Source organism: Pongo pygmaeus, chromosome 20 (genome assembly GCF_028885625.2).
Source record: "Pongo pygmaeus isolate AG05252 chromosome 20, NHGRI_mPonPyg2-v2.0_pri, whole genome shotgun sequence".
Lineage (NCBI taxonomy): Eukaryota > Metazoa > Chordata > Mammalia > Primates > Hominidae > Pongo > Pongo pygmaeus.
Genome location: NC_072393.2, coordinates 3,634,378 through 3,652,356, shown reverse-complemented (window position 1 = coordinate 3,652,356; position 17,979 = coordinate 3,634,378). Strand labels below are relative to the sequence as shown.

The 17,979-nt window shown below is 55.6% G+C and overlaps 2 protein-coding genes across 4 annotated transcripts; one reads left to right on the top strand and one right to left on the bottom strand.

Annotated features, from left to right (window-relative positions):
• Window positions 1–1,386: 1,386 nt before the first annotated feature.
• On the bottom strand, window positions 1,387–6,277 carry MRPL54 (mitochondrial ribosomal protein L54). Its single transcript, XM_054466055.2, has 3 exons — window positions 6,119–6,277; window positions 3,616–3,781; window positions 1,387–1,684 (listed from the first exon to the last, which is right to left on the bottom strand). The coding sequence occupies exons 1-3, from the start codon at window positions 6,234–6,236 to the stop codon at window positions 1,552–1,554; spliced, it is 417 nt and encodes a 138-aa protein (XP_054322030.2). The 5' UTR covers window positions 6,237–6,277; the 3' UTR covers window positions 1,387–1,551.
• Window positions 6,278–7,226: 949 nt separating this feature from the next.
• Window positions 7,227–17,969, top strand: APBA3 (amyloid beta precursor protein binding family A member 3). 3 transcript variants are annotated; one of them, XM_054464642.2, is made up of 11 exons: window positions 7,227–7,394; window positions 8,652–9,264; window positions 9,353–9,392; window positions 14,565–14,710; window positions 14,800–14,886; window positions 14,980–15,141; window positions 15,854–16,024; window positions 16,123–16,335; window positions 17,294–17,413; window positions 17,516–17,656; window positions 17,748–17,969. In XM_054464642.2, the coding sequence occupies exons 2-11, from the start codon at window positions 8,689–8,691 to the stop codon at window positions 17,817–17,819; spliced, it is 1,728 nt and encodes a 575-aa protein (XP_054320617.2). In that variant the 5' UTR covers window positions 7,227–7,394; window positions 8,652–8,688; the 3' UTR covers window positions 17,820–17,969. The 3 variants fall into 3 exon arrangements, with proteins under 3 accessions (XP_054320617.2, XP_054320619.2, XP_054320618.2); XM_054464644.2 differs by lacking the exon at window positions 16,123–16,335 and having other exon boundaries at window positions 7,229–7,394; XM_054464643.2 differs by lacking the exons at window positions 17,516–17,656; window positions 17,748–17,969 and having other exon boundaries at window positions 7,247–7,394; window positions 17,047–17,373.
• Window positions 17,970–17,979: the final 10 nt, after the last annotated feature.

The following is a 17,979-nucleotide window of genomic DNA, read 5'->3' as shown; positions in this document are numbered from 1 at the left end:
GTCTAGGGGAGGAGGGGGCTGGGCAGACGCACAGACTGAGCAAAGGCCCTGGGGCAGGACCACACCTGGTGCATCGGAAGAATAGCAAGGAGGCCCATGCTGCTGGAGCAGAGTGAGGAAGGGGAGGAGGGAGGTGACAGAGAGGCCAGGCAGGGCCAGTGGCTGTTATAACTTTGATTTTTACCCTCAGAACCTTGGGGAACAACAGGAGGGTGGGAACAGGGCTGGCACCACCTGCGATGAGTGCGAGACAAGACGCGCTAACACCCCCGCTTGCCCAGGGAGGCCACCGGGGACAGCAGGTGCGCGGTAATCCGCTCCACTCTAGAGTCCCCTAAGAGGATGAAGGTTAGGGTTTCCCTGGGATGGGCAGAATTAGCCTCGGGTCCCCGCCCCGCCCATCCAGCTTGTGGATAGAGGAAGCCGGAGGGTGGGTAAGCCCAGTCCAAATCCCCCAGGGCACCCACCTAGGCATGGGTGGGGCTGCTGTGGCAAGGGTGGGGCCGAGGGCATGACCCTTGGGGGTTTTGCAGGATGTGGGGTCCATGAGGTGATCTACCCCCACCAACAGGCCCCATCACTCCCTAACTAGGTGTCACCCTCAGCCTCCTCCAATCTGGTGGACTCCAGCCCTCGCGATCCCACCCCATCGATCCCTCATCACAGCCAGGCAGGGCAGGAGTTGGGACTGCAGGAAGGCCAGTCCTCACCCAGGCTGTGGGTCACGGTCAGGGTGCCGAAAGCTGATTCCAGAGGGTGGACTGGGGGCGGAGGTTGAGACCTGGGCTCCAGTGGAGTGGACAGAGGACTTGGGGGTGGGGAAGGAAGGCCCAAGCCCCTGGGCTCCAGGGATAGGCCAGCGAGGACCACGCTGTAACTGTGGCAGGAAGGAAGGGGCAGTCCCTTCCCTCTGATTCTACTTGCTGCGCTGGTGGGGATGTCGGCCAGGAGCCCTGGGGCTACCCTGCCCATGAGTGCCAGCCCCTGGGGGACCCAAGGACCCTGAGATGGAGAGAGACTCGGGTCTGAATACCTGGATCCAGCCACACCTGAAGCCACACTGCTACCCCCCAGACATCTCTGTTCTTGAAGCTCATAAAGCCTCTTTTCTGACTCTGACGGCTTGAGTTAGGTTTGAGTCCCTTGCAACCAAGAGTGGCTTAGCTAGGACACCCCCTCACCCAGCAACTTGAGATCTGGGGCCGGGGCCTTGTGAACAGTGTCAGGAATTCTAAGAGTTGGGGAGAGAAGCCCACCAAGGGCCAGAGGCACAGGGGACCTGCAGACGGCCTGCCACTGGCTGGGGTGGAGTCTGGGATCTCTGGGGTCTGAGGGGCCCACTTCCCGCCAGGCCGAAGCCAGACAATACCAAGGGGAAACAGGGTCTACCCAGTAAGGTCTTTATTGGCCTCCAGGGCCCTGGTCCAGCCCCACTGTGGGGTCACATGGAAACCCAGGTTGGGGAGCTGCCTCTTGTCTCACAAAAGTCCACGTCCTCCGGGAAAACGGCAAGTCCTCGGTGCGGGGGTCAGGGGTGCCGGGCCCACCACGCTACAACTTCTTGTTCTTGCTCAGCCGGTTGCGGCGCCAGATGTTCTGTTTCCGCAGCAGCCGCCAGTACTCCCGGCTCTCGGGGTCCAGCTCCTCCAGGGTCTTTGGGGGACCCAAGTTCATCTCGAACAGCCTGACGGGGGTACAGGCAGGAATCAGAGCTACACGGTGACCCCTGGGCTCCCTGGTGTCCTGGGCACCTCGGGCAGAGGTGGCGACGGGGCTGGGTCCCAGGCCCACTGGTTGGCTGCATGATCTCAGGGTGGTCCCTCCCCGACCCTGGGCTGGGTGGGTCCCTGGCCAAGCAGCAATGGAGCCAACCCCATCCCAATGGCACATCTGAGGCTGGCACACGCCAAGCCCTCTCCTGCCCCCCATCGCTGTCCACATCATGCCACCCGCCCCCACTTGCTCAGCCGTCCTGACCCTCCCCAGCCTTCAGATCAGCTTGGGGCCACAGCAGGACCCTTCCTGCAGCCCACAGCCCTGCCTTGCCTCCTCCCTCTCTCGCCCTCCTCACTCTGCTCCACACAGGCCTCCCCGCTGTTCCTCCAGCACACCAGGTGCAGTCCTGCCCCGGGGCCTTTGCACAGGCTGTGCCCGCTGCCTGGAAAGCCCCTTCCACCCACACCTGTCTTGGCTTCTGTGTCCCCCAAACCTCAAACTAGAGCAGCCAAACACCCCGGCTCTGTCCCTCATTCTCCTGCCCTCTTCCCGGAAGTGTCGCCACCACAGCTGCCTGACTTCCTGCTTCCTGTCTGCCTCCCCAGCTAGCTCCGCCAGGGTGGGCACTTGTGTCTGTTTCGAGCCCTTCTGTATCCCTCAAGCCTGGAGCAGGGCCTGACGTGCAGTCAGTGGTCAGTGAGTATTTGCAGGACGGGCGCGGCGGCTCACGCCTGTACTCCCAGCACTTTGGGAGGCCGAGGTGGGCGGATCACCTGAGGTCAGGAGTTCAAGGCCAGCCTGGCCAACAGGGAGAAACCCCGTCTCTACTAAAAATACAAAATTAGGCCAGGCGTGGTGGCTCACACCTGTAATCCCAGCACTTTGGGAGGCCAGGGCGGGCGGATCATGAGGTTATCAGGAGTTCGAGACCAGCCTGGCAAACATGGTGAAACCCTGTCTCTACTAAAAATACAAAAATTAGCTGGGTGTGACGGCAGGCACCTGTAATCCCAGCTACTAGGGAGGCTGAGGCAGGAGAATCATTTGAACCTGGGAGGCGGAGGTTGCAGTGAGCCGAGATCACACCACTGCACTTTAGCCTGGGCGACAAGAGCAAAACTCCCTGTCAAAAAAAAAAAAAAAAAATTAGCCAGGCATGGTGGCGCATGCCTGTAATCTCAGCTACTCTGGAGGCTGAAGCAGGAGAACTGCTTGAACCCAGGAGGCAGAGGTTGCAGTGAGCCAAGACCACATGACTGCATTCCAGACTGGGTGAAGAAAAAAATTTTTTTTTTTTTTTTTTTTTTTTTTTTTTTTTGAGACCAAGTCTCCCTCTGTTGCCCAGGCTGGAGTACAGTGGCGTGATCTCAGCTCACTGCAAGCTCCGCCTCCCAGGCTCAAGCAATTCTCGTGCCTCAGCCTCCCAAGTAACTGGGACTACAGGCATGAGCCATCACACCCGGCTAATTTTTATATTTTTAGTAGAGACGAGGTTTCACCATGTTGGCCAGGCTGGTCTCGAACTCTTGACCTCAGGTGATCCAAACGCCTCGCCTCCCAAAGTGCCAGGATTACAGGTGTGAGCCACAGAGCCCAGCCTGAAAAAAAATTTTTTAAAGTATTTGCTTAAGAAAAAAGAGCATTGTTTTAGGTACTTGACATGTGTTCTAATCTCATGAATTCCTCACAGCCCTCTGAGGGAGGGATGGGTCCCATCACCCCGTTACAGATGGGACCACCCAGGCGCAGAGCCCTGAAGCCCCCTGCCCTGAAGCCAGGATGGGCAGGTGTGACCATTAGGCTCCCGGCTGGAGTGGGGATCCGCCTCTCCGGGAAGGGGTCCTCCTGGGGCGGAGGAAGGAATAGTCAGTGCAGGATGACACAGCCTGGCCTACTCACCATTCAGGGTACTCAGCATCTGGTTTCAGGGGTACATCCTGCCCTTCCTTGTAGATGTTGACGCCCATGGCATATGTGGTGAGCCGGACAGGATCTGTGCATACGTCAGGGTCCTTGAGGGCCTCGCTGGCCACTGCACCTTTTCCCGATTTGGCCCCCTTCATAACTGCGGAGAGGAGAGGGAGAGTCATTTCAGCCCAGCCCCTCCCCTGGAAGCCAAACTTCCCTCACAGAACCCCCTGTCCCAGGTGGCCTCTGCCCCTGGCTGGACTCTGCTACACTCAAAATTTCTTTTTTTTTTTTTTTGAGACGGAGTCTCGCTCTGTCACCCAGGTGGAGTGCAGTGGCACAATCTCGGATCACTGCAAGCTCTGCCTCCCAAGTTCAAGCCATTCTCCTGCCTCAGACAGTAGCTGGGACTACAGGCGCCCACCACCATGCCTGGCTAATTTTTTTGCAGTTTTAGTAGGGACAGGGTTTCACCATGTTAGCCAGGATGGTCTCGAGCTCCTGACCTCGTGATCCGCCCGCCTTGACCTCCCAAAGTGTTGGGATTACAGGCGTGAGCCACCATGCCCGGCCACTCAAAACTTTTTTTTAAAGACAGGGTCTCAGCCAGGCATAGTGGCTCACACCTGTAATCCCAGCACTCTGGGAGGCCGAGGTGGGCAGATCACCTGAGGTCAGGTGAGTTTAAGACCAGCCTGGTCAACATGGTGAAAACTTGTCTCTACTAAAAATACAAAAAAAAATTAGCTGGGCATGGTGGCGTATGCCTGTGATCCCAGCTAACTCGGGAGGCTGAGGCAGGAGAATCACTTGAACCCGGGAGGCGGAGGTTGCACTGAGCCGAGATCGCATCACTGCACTCCAGCCTAGGTTCTGTTACAGAGCAAGATTCCATCTCAAAAAAATAAAAAATCTAAAAAATTAAAAACTAAAGACGGCCCGGCCAGGCGTGGTGGCTCATGCCTGTAATCCCAGCTCTTTGGGAGGCCAAGGCAGACGGATCAAAAGGTCAGGAGGTCGAGACCATCCTGGCTAACATGGTGAAATTCCGTCTCTACTAAAAATACAAAAAAATTAGCCGGGCGTGGTGGCGGGCACCTGTGGTCCCAGCTACTCGGGAGGCTGAGGCAGGAGAATGGTGTGAACCCAGGAGGCGGAGCTTGCAGTGAGCCGAGATTGCGCCACTGCACACTCCAGCCTGGGCGACAGAGCGAGACTCCGTCTGAAGAAAATAAAAAAATAAAAAATAAAAGCCCAGGCTGGAGGGCAGGGGCGCAATCATGGCTCACTGCAGCTTCAAACTCCCAGGCTCAAGTGATCCTCCTGCCTCAGCCTCCCAAGTAGCTGATATCACAGTTGTGAGCCACCATGCCCCACTTATTTTTATTTATTTATTTATTTTGAGACAGAGTCTCACTGTGTCGCCCAGGCTGGAGTGCAGTGGCGTGATCTCGGCTCACTGCAACCTCCGCCTCCCGGGTTCAAGCAGTTCTCCTGCCTCAGCCTCCTGAGTAGCTGGGATTACAGACATGTGCCACCACGCCCCGCTAATTTTTGTATTTTTAGTAGAGCTAGGGTTTCACCATGTTGGTCAGGCTGATCTTGAATTCCTGACCTCGTGATCCACCTGCATCAGCCTCCCAAAGTGCTGGGATTACAGGCGTGAGCTACCGCGCCAGGCAATTTTTTTTTTAAAATACAAACAGGGTCCTGCTATGTTGCCCAGGCTGGTCTCGAACTCCTGGGTTCAAGGGATCGATCCTCCCTCCTTGGCCTCCCAAAGTGCTGGGAATAAAGGTGTGAGCCACCGTGCCTGGCCTCAAAATCACTTTAAGTGGGATTTGGACATAGCATTAAGCAACTTTAAGTGGGATTTGGACATAACATTAAGTAACACCGATGCTTGGAATGACCAAGTCATTCAAGTTATATTTTGTCTGCTATGTGTCTGTCTTTAAGGCCGCACATCGGACAATTTCCCCCTTTCAACAAAGGAGATCAGGCAAGGCTGTATCCAGCTAAACCTTAATAACCTTGTTTTGTTCTTGCTGAAGTGGCTAATTAAATGGGCTCCTTAATTTCTTTGAATTTTTGGTAACGTATTGGCCAAGGTCTCCCAGCGATTTGGAGGCAGGCAGAGAAACAGAACTGGAACCCAAGTTCATGACCTCCCCAGACTCCCCTCAAATCCCTTCCAACCCGCGCCTGCGCAGTGAAACGCGTGGGCTCCACGTAACCCACATCCTCCTCCCAGGCAGCTCCGCCCCAAGCTGGCGCCTGCGCCCTGGGTCCAATCGCTAAAGTATCTCCGAGCCAGACGCCCGAGCACCAAGCGGCGCTGGGTCCCTCAAACTGCGCCTGCGCATATAGCCTGACATCCGCCTCTCTGCGCTTGCGCATTAGTTCTAGCACTACCTTCCCAACCACCGTCTGCGCACTGTCAATTCCTCAGTGCACCCACCGTTCCCATTTGGTTCCTCTTAACCCAGCTCACCTGGTTTCTTGGCATAATCCCGGACTAGGAGTCTTACGGAAGTGGCGGGGTTTAGGAGCTCCCGGGCCCCCCAGCCGGCCCACGTCCGGGTAGCCCAGAAAAGGCGTTTGGTCGCCATGACGTATTGCGGGCAGCTTGCACGTGCACATTTCCGGAAGACGTCCGTGGCCCAAGGGTGCTTGGGAGTTGTAGGCCCCGTGGAGGTGTCTGGGGAATGTAGTTTCCCAAGCTTTCATAATCTATGATGATTTCTTTAGACTTTTGTGGACGTACAGTTACTGTAGGAGGAGGCGTTCAAGGGATATTTCATTGACTTCTTGCCCTTCTTCAATTACATAACATTTACTAAAAATATCACACTTTATATGTTCCTGATTCCATCCAATGAGTAATTATTCAAAGCTTTAAAGTTAAAAAAAGATTAACAATGAGTCTAATATACTCCAGTAGGGCTGGAGTCTAATCACTGTTAATTTTTATAACATTATATTTTTAACATTATTATATAAAACATATAGTATATGTTATACAATACATATAATATATAGTATGTTTTATATATAATATATAAATTAATAATATATATTTTATATATTCTTTTCCAGCTCTACTACTGCTAAATCCTTAACCCGCTTGATCTAATTTAATCCTCACAATTAGGAGGTAGGTACTATTTTTTCCCCAGCTTATAGTGAGGAAACTGAGTTCTCAGAGGTAAAGTTCCCAGGCCGACCCCAAATCCATGGTGCACCAATCTGTCTCCCTACTGTGAGCCAAACCGGAAGTCCGTCTTCAACAGGGTCTCCACGACTTTTCCGGTGCCTCAAGGTCCCAAGGAAACCACATCTCACACTTCTTTAATATTTCCCAACCCCACTTCTCCCTATCTGCCATCCTTTGGAATAATGAACACAGCCCCCAGAGCCAGGCAGTGATTATTAACCCTATTTTGCAGGAGAAGAAACAGGTCCTGGGGCCAGCCAGGGCAGTCTGCGGGCCGGGAAGCCTGGGATTCGAACCCCGGCTCCAACACCTGCCGTTGTCCCAGCGCCCCCGCGTGGCGAGACTGGCTGGGAGAACTACATTTCCCAGCAGGCCTCGCGAGGCCGCGCATGCTCAATGGGCCAGGGCGCTGCGCGGATCGAGGAGCAGGCGCCGGGACCGGGAATCCCCGAGCTGCGCCTTCTGGGGGGCGCTGCCCGGGCTATGTCGGGGCCGTCCGTGGGGCGCGGGGTCCTGGAGGCTGCGCGGGGCTGAGGCGGCCTCGATTTGGGAAGTGAGTGTCCTCGAGGTGCAGAGCGCGGTCTGAGTCGGCGCTTGAGGTCTTCGGTCTGAGGGCGGACTAGGGTCTGGACTTGGGGCTGGGTCCTGAAGTCGGGGTCTGAGTCTGGAGTCGATCTTGGGGTAGCATTGGAGGTTTGGAGACTGGGGTCCGCCTTATGGCGTCTTGGGTCTCTGGTATTAAGTCCAGGGTCCTGGGTCTAAGTTCTGGATGGAAGTATTGGGGGTTGAGGTCATGGGACTGGGGTCTTGGGTCTGGGGTCTTGGGGACCTGCCTCTGACCAGTCTGTAGAGTCAGGGTGTGAGGTCTGGGTCTCCAGCCTGGGTTCCGCGTCTCGAGGGAGGAGGACCTGGAAGAACCAGGGCTGGAGTGAACAGACTCCATTAGTTGAGAGAAGTCTGGGATGACACAGGGGCTCGGGAAGCCACTTGCCTCACACCTCCCTATTCTGTGCCTCAGTTTCTTCATCTGTAAAATGGGAATCCTAACTTCCTTGCAAGGGTTAGTGGGGATTAAATTATGTGCCCTGTATGAACAGTACCCAGCTAGAGCCTAGCACCGGATAGGCACCCGGGAAACCTCAAGTTTTTTGTTTTTCGGGTTTGTTTGTTTGTTGTTTTTTTTTTTTAAGACAGGGCCTCACTCTGTCACCCAGGCTGGAGTGCAGTGGCATAATCAAAGCTTACTGCAGCCTCTGCCTCCCCTGGCTCAGGTGATCCTCCCACCTCAGCCTCCCAAGTAGCTGGGACTACAGCCTACACCACCACCCCTAGCTAGTTTTTTTTTGTTTTTTTTTGTTTTGTTTGAGACAGAGTCTCGTCTGTTGCCCAGCCTGGAGTGCAATGGCGCGATCTCAGCTCACTGCAACCTCCGCCTCCCAGGTTCAGGCAATTCTCCTGCCTCAGCCTCTTGAGTAGCTGGGATTACAGCTGCCTGCCACCACACCCGGCTAATTTTTTGTATTTTTAGTAGAGACGGAATTTCACCATGTTAGTCAGGCTGGTCTCAAACTCCTGACCTCATGATCTGCCCGCCTCGGCCTCACAAAGTGCTGGGAATTACAGGCGTGAGCCACTGTGCCTGGCCTTAATTTTTTGTATTTTTCGTAGAGAGAGGGTCTTGTTATGTTGCCCAGGCTGATCTTGAACTCCTGGGTTCAGTCAGCCCTTCTGGGCCTCCCAAAATTCTGGGATTACAAGCATGAGCCACTGTACCCGGGCGAAACCTCAGCGCTGACTCTCTCTCTTTCAGCTGCCTGAAGATGCCAGCCTAAGCCTGGAGCCCAGGCATGGACTTCCCCACAATTTCCCGATCCCCTTCGAGGCCTCCAGCCATGGACTTGGAGGGGCCCAGGGACATTCTTGTGCCCTCCGAGGACCTCACCCCTGACAGCCAGTGGGACCCTGTGCCAGGAGGCCCCGGCAGCCTCAGTCGGATGGAACTTGATGAGTCAAGCATTCAGGAGCTGGTGCAGCAGTTTGAAGCTCTGCCGGGCGATCTGGTGGACCCATCCCCAGATGGAGCCCCCTGTCCCCTACACATTGCCACAGGCCACGGCCTGGCCTCCCAGAAAATTGCTGATGCCCACGGGCTCCTGTCTGCCGAAGCTGGCCGGGATGACCTGCTGGGCCTCTTGCACTGTGAGGAATGCCCGCCTTCCCAGACTGGTCCTGAAGAGCCTCTAGAGCCTGCCCCCCGACTGTTGCAGCCCCCTGAGGACCCAGATGAGGATTCTGACTCCCCAGAATGGGCGGAGGGGGCCTCTGCTGAGCAGGAGGGCAGCAGGAGCTCAAGCAGTTCCCCGGAACCCTGGCTGGAGACGGTGCCTCTAGTCACACCTGAAGAGCCACCCGCTGGTGCCCAGGTAGTGCCCGCCCCGCCCTCCAGGTGTCCTGGACTGCCTGGAACCAAGCAGGGGGACTCAGTCGTGCCCCTCCTCTATCTTCTTCCAGAGCCCCGAGACCCTGGCTTCCTACCCTGCCCCGCAGGAGGGTGAGTGTCCCGCCCACCCTAGCCTCAGGCACTGAAGGCCCCTAGACAGCCAGAATCAGGCTCCCCAGCCTGGCAACAGCTTGCCAGTAAGGACGAGGTTCTCAGGAGGCTCTGAGGGTGGTTTCGAGCAGATCCCAGCTGGCCAGGGAGAGGAGAGCCAGCCTGGAGAAGGGGGTAGAGTGAGAAGGGGACTGTGGGGCAGCTTCGGCCATTGGCAGCACTGGGTTCTAGAACCGGGCTTGGCAAATCATCATCGTCGGGCCAGACCCAACTCACTGCCTGCTCATGTAGGTCTCGAGTTAAAGATGGTTTTTGCGTTTTGGGGCTTTTTTTTTTTTACTTTTTTTGATGACTTCTGTTATCCAGGCTGGAGTGCAGTGGCTCGATCTCAGCTCACTGCAACCTCCATCTCCCGGGTTCAAGCGATCCTCCCACCTCAGTTTCCCAAATAGCTGAGACTACAGGTGCGTGCCACCACGCCCAGCTAATTTTATTTTGTATTTATTTGGGTAGATATGGGGTTTCACCATGTTGCCCAAGCTGGTTTCAAACTCCTGAGCTCAAGCGATCTGCCTGCCTCAGCCTCCCAGAGTGCTGGGATTACAGGCGTGAGCCACCATGCCCAGGTGGCCTTTGCATTTTTAATTGATTTTTTTTCATTGAAAGAAGAATACTATTTCTTTCTTTCTTTTTTTTTTTTTGAGACAGAGTCTGTCACCCAGGCTTGGAGTGCAGTGGCGTGATCCTGGCTCACTGCAACCTCCACCTCCTGGGTTCAAGCGATTCTCCTGCCTCAGCCTCCCAAGTAGCTGGGATTACAGGTGCTCGCCACCACGCCCAGCTAATTTTTGTATTTTTAGTAGAGATGAGGTTTCACTGTGTTGGCCAGGCTGGTCTTGAACTCCTGACCTTGTGATCCACCCGCCTTGGCCTCCCAAAGTGCTGGGATTACAAGCTTGAGCCACCACGCCTGGCCAAAAAATACTATCTGTTGACATGTGAAAATGATATGCTAGGCTGGATATGGTGGCTGACACCTGTAATCCCAGCTCTTTGGGAGGATCGCTTGAGCCCAGGAGTTGGAGACCAGCCTGGGCAACGTAGCAAGACCCCATCCCTACAAAAAATGTTTAAAGTTAGCCAGGCATGGCAGTACATGCCTGTAGTCCCAGCTACTCAGGAGGTTGAGGCGGGAGAAGTTCTTGAGCCCAGGAGGTCGAGACTGTGGTGAGCTGAGATCACACCACTGCACTACAGCCTTGGCAACAGAACGAGACTCTATCTCAAAAATAAAAAGATGCAATTCAAATTTCAGTGTGCATAAGCCCAGCGCGGTGGCTCACGCCTATAATCCCAGCACTTTGGGAGGCCGAGGTGGGCAGATCACGAGGTCAGGAGTTCGAGACCAGCCTGGCCAACATTGGTGAAACCCCGTCTCTACTAAAAATACAAAAATTAGCCGGGCATGGTGGCGCATGCCTGTAATCCCAGCTACTCAGGAGGCTGAGGCAGGAGAATCACATGAACCCGGGAGGTGGAGGCTGCGATGAGCCGAGATCACGCCATTGCACTCCAGCCTGGGCAATAGAGTGAGACTCCGTCTCAAACAAAAACAAAAACAAAAACAAATTTCAATGTACATAAATAAAGTTTTACTGGTACACATCATGCTTGGTTATTCGTGTGTTGTCCATGGCTGCTCTGCTGTTAGAATGGCAGAGGTGAGTAGCTGCAGCAGAGACCCTGCAACCTACAAGACTGAAAATATTTACTCTTTGGCCCTTTACAGAAAATGTTTGCCAATCCCTGCCCTAAAAGCATGGGAAGAACAATTTCTGGCCCTCTGGAATGTTCTGGACTTTTTTTTCAGTGGTGCAGTCTCAGCTCACTTCAACCTCTGCTGCCCGGGTTCAAGTGATTCTCCTGCTTCAGCCTCCTGAGTAGCTGAGATTACAGGCATCCGCCACCGTGCCCAGCTAATTTTTGTATTTTTAGTAGAGATGGGGTTTCGCCATCTTAGTCAGGCTGGTCTCAAACTCCTGACCTTGTGATCCACCCGCCTCGGCCTCCCAAAATGCTGGGATTACAGGTGTGAGCCACCACGACCAGCCGGTGTTCTACACTTTCCTAAGGATATAGGTTGGATAGTAAGTTCTGGCCAGGAAGGGTGGCTCACATCTGTAATCTCAACACTCTGGGAGGCTGATGTGGGAGGATCGCTTGAGCCTAGGAGTTCGAGACCAGCCTGGGCCACACAGCAAAACCCTGTCTCTACAAAAATAAAATCCCCCCCAAAAATTAGCCGGGCACATGGCATGGGTCTGTAATCCCAGCTACTTGGGAGGCTGAGGTGGGAGGATCACTTGAGGCTGCAGTGAGCTAAGATTGTGCCACTGCACTCCAGCCTGGGTGACACAGTGAGACCATGTCTCAAAAAAAAAAGAAAAAAAAAACACTTCTGTGGTTGTACAGAGAAGAACTGGTTTGAACCTGTAGCTCTAAGAAGGTTCTAGAATCGAGCAGAGCTGTGACACCTACGGAGTTCCAGGGCTTGGCATTTTGTCTGTGTTTCTAGGGTAAAGGAATCTGGGCTGATGAGAATGCTCAGAATTGGTGAACAGAGGCATCTGGTTCTACTCAGACTGGAGAATTCTAGAACCATGGAGGGAATAGTTATCTGGTGGTCTAGAACCCTGGGCAGAGCTGTCCAATTATAGTGTAATCAGAAAGTTCTAGATGGAACTACAATAGAAATACAACGTGAGCCATATGTGATTTAAAATTTTGTAGTTATCCACATTAAAAAATTAAAAACAGGTGAAATAACTTTTTTTTTTTTTAAACTGAGACGGAGTCTCGCTCTGTCGCCCAGGCTGCAGTGCAGTGGCACAATCTCAGCTCACCGCAACCTCCGCCTCCCAGGTTCAAGCGATTCTCTCGCCTCAGCCTCCTGAGTAGCTGGAACTATAGGCGTACGCCACCATACCTGGCTAAGAAATTAACTTTAATAACATTTTAATTAAGCTAACATATTTAAAATATTATTTCAACATACAATCAATATTTTTAATTTACTTTTTTTATTTTTTTGAGACACAGTCTCACCCTGTTGCCCAGGCTGGAGTGCAGTGGCGCAATCTTGGCTCACTGCAACCTCTGCCTCCTGGGTTCAAGTGATTCTCCTTCCTTAGCCTCCCGAGTAGCTGGGATTACAGGCGCCTGCCACCGTGCTCAGCTAATTTTGGTATTTTTAGTAGAAATGGGGTTTCACCATGTTGGCCAGGCTGGTCTCAAACTCCTGACCTCGGGTGATCCGCCCTCCTCTGCCTCCCAAAGTGCTGGGATTACAGGCGTGAACCACCATGCCTGGCCTTAAATTACTTTTTTTCATACTAAATCTTCGATATCTAGTGTGTATTTTCTATTTACATCTCTATTCAGTCGAGCCACATTTCAAGTCTGTGATAGATCCATGTGCCTGGTGGCTACCACAGTGGATGGCGCATCTCTGTAGAACCCCAGAGTGGAGCTCTTGTTCCAGAATGCTCAGATCATGCAGGATAGTGGGCAGAACCGACTGTGGTATAGGGTGAATTTCACTTAGGGGTGTTCAGAACTGGGCCCTACGCCTGTGGTTCTAAACCAAAGAGCCGTAGTTACTGGTTAGAATGTTCTAGGGCCACCGGCAGAGCTGTCTGGCTCTGGGTAGCTCAGGGAATTCTAGAACCATGGGAGCAAAGCTTTTTTTTTTTCTCTTTTTGTTTTTGGAGACGGAATCTTGCTCTGTCGCCCAGGCTGGTGTGCAGCGGCGCGATCTCTCTCGGCTCACTGCAACCTCCACCTCCTGGGTTCAAGTGGTTCTCCCGCCTCAGCTTTCAAGTAGCTGGGATTACAGGCACGCGCCACCACGCCCAGCTAATTTTTGTATTTTTAGTAGAGACGGGGTTTGGCCATGTTGGCCAGGCTGGGATTACAGACGTGAGCCACCGCACCCAGCCAGAAGTAAAGCTTTATGTAGTTCTGGGCTGGGTTGGGAGTGTTCTAGAACTGTTCTAGAATTCTCCTGGAACAGAATTGTTTGTTCCTTGACTGGTCAGGTAATTCTTAGAATCCCTGGTGTAGCCAAAGGTGTGAACTACTGAAGGAGATTCTAGAACCGCAGGAAGAGCTGCCTGATGTGATTGTGATGAAGATGTTCTGGAATCATGGAGCAGAGAAGTCTGATTCTAGAGTGATAATAAGTTTCTAAAACTGACAGAATTGTTATGAGATCTGTCAGAGAGTTCTGGAATCAAGGGTCAGAACCAACTGGGGTTCTGGACAGTATGGGAATTTTAGACAAGCAGCCAGTTCTGTCTCTATTCTGGGCAGTTCTACAACCCAGGAACACAGCTGACTGCTATCCTGGGCTGACTGGAGACAGTTCTAGAACAGTGGGCAGAGCTGGCCAGTTCTAGATTGATTGAGGGAATTCCAGAACCAAGAAGCAGGGGTCCACTGTGGTTCTAGAATGTTGTGGAGGTTTAGAAGTAGGAGTGGGGGGTGGGGCACGATGGCTCACGCGTGTCATCCCAGCACTTTAGGAGGCCAAGGCGGGTGGATCACTTGAGGTCAGGAGTTTGAGACCAGCCTGGCCAATATGGCGAAACCCCATCTCTACTAAAAATACAAAAACTAGCCAGGCATGGTGGTGGGTGCCTGTAATCCCAGCTACTCATGAGACTGAGGCAGGAGAATCATTTGAACCCGGGAAGCGGAGGTTGCAGTGAGCTGAGATCATACCACCGAGCTCCAGCCTGGGCGACAGAGCGAGACCATGTCAAAAAAAAAAAACAGGAGTGGGACTGTCTGGTTCTGGCCTGATCATGGAATTCTGGGGACACGGGGTGAAGGTATCTGTGGGTGCTAGATCTGGCTTTGCATCCAGCCATGGCCTGGACTCACTGGCTTTTCCCGCCTGTGAGTCCTTGAGGGATGGACAGAAGGTTCTAGACCTGTGAGGGCCGGGCTGCTTGGATGGTTCTAGAACAGTGGGCTGTGCTTCCTGGCTGGAGAGTGCTAAGCCACCAGCTAGAACACTGTGTCTCCCGGCCATCTCGGAGAGCGCAGCCCTGGGGCAGAGCCTGTGGGAGTGGGCCCCTGAGGGCCAACCCTCTCCGTTGTCGCCCTCAGTGCCTGGTCCCTGCGACCATGAAGACCTCCTGGACGGTGTCATATTTGGGGCCAGGTACCTGGGGTCCACCCAGCTGGTGTCGGAACGGAACCCGCCCACCAGCACGCGCATGGCCCAGGCCCGGGAGGCCATGGACCGTGTCAAGGTGAGGGGGCGGCCGGGGGCGGGCGGGCAGGCGGGTGGGCTGCAGGCTGGGTCTGTAGGGGCCTCCACCTCCCACGCCGCCACCCACAGGCCCCCGATGGGGAGACCCAGCCCATGACGGAGGTGGACCTGTTCGTCTCCACCAAGAGGATCAAGGTCTTGACAGCGGACTCCCAGGTACGGGGCAGGGACCCGCCCCAGGGATGCGGGCGGGGTGATCGAGCGTGGCACGGCCCCCCAGCCCACCCAGGCTGCCTCTCCCGCCCCCAGGAGGCCATGATGGACCACGCCCTGCATACCATCTCCTACATAGCCGACATCGGCTGTGTGCTGGTGCTGATGGCGCGGCGGCGGCTGGCGCGGAGGCCGGCACCCCAGGACCACGGCCGCCGCCTCTACAAGATGCTCTGCCATGTGTTCTACGCGGAGGACGTGAGCAGCCAGGGCGCGGGGCCGCCCTCCTGAGGCCCTCCTCACTGCAACTGTCGCCTCCCTCACTGGGCCGTGCATTTAACCTCCCTCCCATAAGCTTATTTTTTAGTTCTTTTTTTTTTGGGACAAGGTCTCCTTCTGTCACCCAGGCTGGAGTGCAGTGGCGCAATCATAGTTACTGCAGCCTCAACCTTCCAGGCTCAAGCGATCCTCCCACTTCAGCCTCCCTAGTAGCTGGGACCGCGGGGGTATCACCATGCCTGGCTAATTTTTGTATTTTTTATAGAGACAGGGTCTCGCTCTGTCGCCCAGGTGAACATGGTCTCAAACTCCTAGGCTCAAGCGATCCACCCACCGCAACCTCCCAAAGTGCTGCGATTACAGGCGTGAGCCACCATGTCCAGCCTCCCATAAGCCTCCAAGACTCTCGGCTGACTCCCCGAAACCTTGCCCACTCCTGGGCTGTCCCTGCCACCCATCAGGCCCACTGCCTCCCTCATCGTCCCCCCGGCCCAGGGCTGCCCCTCCCCTTCCTTCTCCCCGTAGATTCCCCAAGATACGGCTGTCTCTCCACCTCCCCCAAAGCCCCAGGGCAGGAGGCTGTGTCCTGGGACTCTCACCCAGGAGGGCTCAGCTCTGAGGACCCTGGGGACTTTGGGGACCTGAAGGAGGTGGGTGGGACACCCCAGGGACGCGCCGCCCCTCCCCACAGGCCCAGCTCATTGCCCAGGCCATCGGCCAGGCCTTCGCCGCCGCCTACAGCCAGTTCCTACGGGAAAGCGGTATTGACCCCAGCCAGGTGGGCGCGCACCCGAGCCCAGGCGCCGGCCACCTCCACAACGGGGACCTGGACCACTTCTCCAACAGTGACAACTGCCGAGAGGTGAGTGAGGCGTTGGGCAGCCCCCGCCTGGCCCCTGCTCATGCACGCACCTTCACCAGGCCCTGCCGAGCAGCCTCCACACCCGCTCTGTGTCCCAGGTGCACCTCGAGAAGCAGCGAGGGGAGGGCCTGGGCGTGGCCCTGGTGGAGTCGGGCTGGGGCTCCCTGCTGCCCACAGCCGTCATCGCCAACCTGCTGCACGGGGGGCCTGCCGAGCGCTCGGGGGCCCTCAGCATCGGGGACCGCCTGACTGCCATCAACGGGACCAGCCTGGTGGGGCTGCCTCTGGCTGCATGCCAGGCTGCTGTCCGCGTGAGTTTCCCGGGGTGGTGGGGCCCCCACACTCCCAGGAAGGGGAGCTGAGTCCCAGAGAGGTCTCCTCCCTGGCCAGGTCTCTCCAGCCCAGCCAGGAGGGACAAAGTCGAACTTTTAAGTCCTGCCTACTGGTGTGCCCTCGGGGAAACTGAGGCCTGGAGAAGGGAGGCCACTTGTCCAGGGCACCTCCCTAGTACCAGAGCCAGGATGGAAATGTGGGTGGCCCAGCTCCAGGGCTGGGCCACTCTCTCTCTAACAAGAAACAGCTGATTTCTGCGGGGGTTTGTTTGTTTGAGACAAGGTCTCACTCTCTTGCCCAGGCTGGAGTGCAGCGGTGCACCTGGCTCATTGCAGCCTTGACCTCCTGGGCTCAAGCAATTCTCCTGCCTCAGCCTCCCGAGTAGCTGGGACCACAGGTGTGCACCACCATGCCCAGCTAATTCTTTTACTTTTTGTAGAGATGGAGTCTCACTATGTTGGCCAGGCTGGTCTTGAACTCCTGGCCTCAAGAGATCCACCTGCCTTGGCCTCCCACAGTGCTGGGATTACAGGCATGAGCCGCTGTGCCTGGCCATGTTTTTGGGTCTTAACCTTTGTCGCTCAGATGGGGAAACTGAGGCCCAGTGCTAGGGAGGGGCCTGTCCCCTGTCAGAGGGATGAGGCCACAGGATGAGGCACGCCCATGCAGCCTCTTACGGACGTTTGCAGCCTGCCTGGAGAGCCCAGCCGTCGGCTTGGCTTTTGGCCATAAGGAAGCGATACAACTCGGGTCAGACAGCTTCGACCTCAAGCCCACCGGGCCTGAGTCTGTTCACCACATCTGAGGGGTCTTCCACAATTGAGCCCCTGGACTCCAGGTCTCTGGTTTATAAGAGGGTAAACTGAGGCCCAGAGGGGGCTACAACCTGCCAGGCTGTCCGGCAGCTGAATGAGGCCAATGGCCCCTGCCCCGCAGGAGACGAAGTCGCAGACGTCGGTGATACTCAGCATCGTCCACTGCCCACCCGTCACCACCGCCATCATCCACCGGCCCCATGCCCGCGAGCAGCTGGGCTTCTGCGTGGAGGACGGCATCGTGAGGCCCCGGCCCCTGGCCCGGGGTGGGGGGTAGGGCAGCCCTGAGCATGGCCCCTGAGCAGCCCCCACCTCTTTCCCGTCCCCTTCTTTTTTCCCCCAGATCTGCAGCCTCCTCCGTGGCGGCATCGCCGAGCGTGGGGGCATCCGCGTCGGCCACCGCATCATTGAGATCAATGGGCGGAGTGTGGTGGCCACGCCACATGCCCGCATCATCGAGCTGCTCACCGAGGCCTACGGCGAGGTGTGCGGGTGGTGGGTGATGGCCAGGGGCGCCCCGACATCCCCCACGAGCCCAGGCCTGCCCTGAGCCCCGTTCCGCCTCCGCTTCCCAGGTGCATATCAAGACGATGCCAGCTGCCACATACCGCCTCCTTACAGGCCAGGAGCAGCCCGTGTACCTGTGACCACCTCGTCCCTTGCCTGCCACCGTGCCTTCGCCTCCATGGCCCCGGAGCCCCATCCTGGGCCTGCCCTGGCTGGCCAGGACCCCAGCGGTTCTTGGTCCTGTATGATTTCCTAATATAAAAACAGTAAAAGCTTATGCAGTTGGCAAAGTCTCAGATC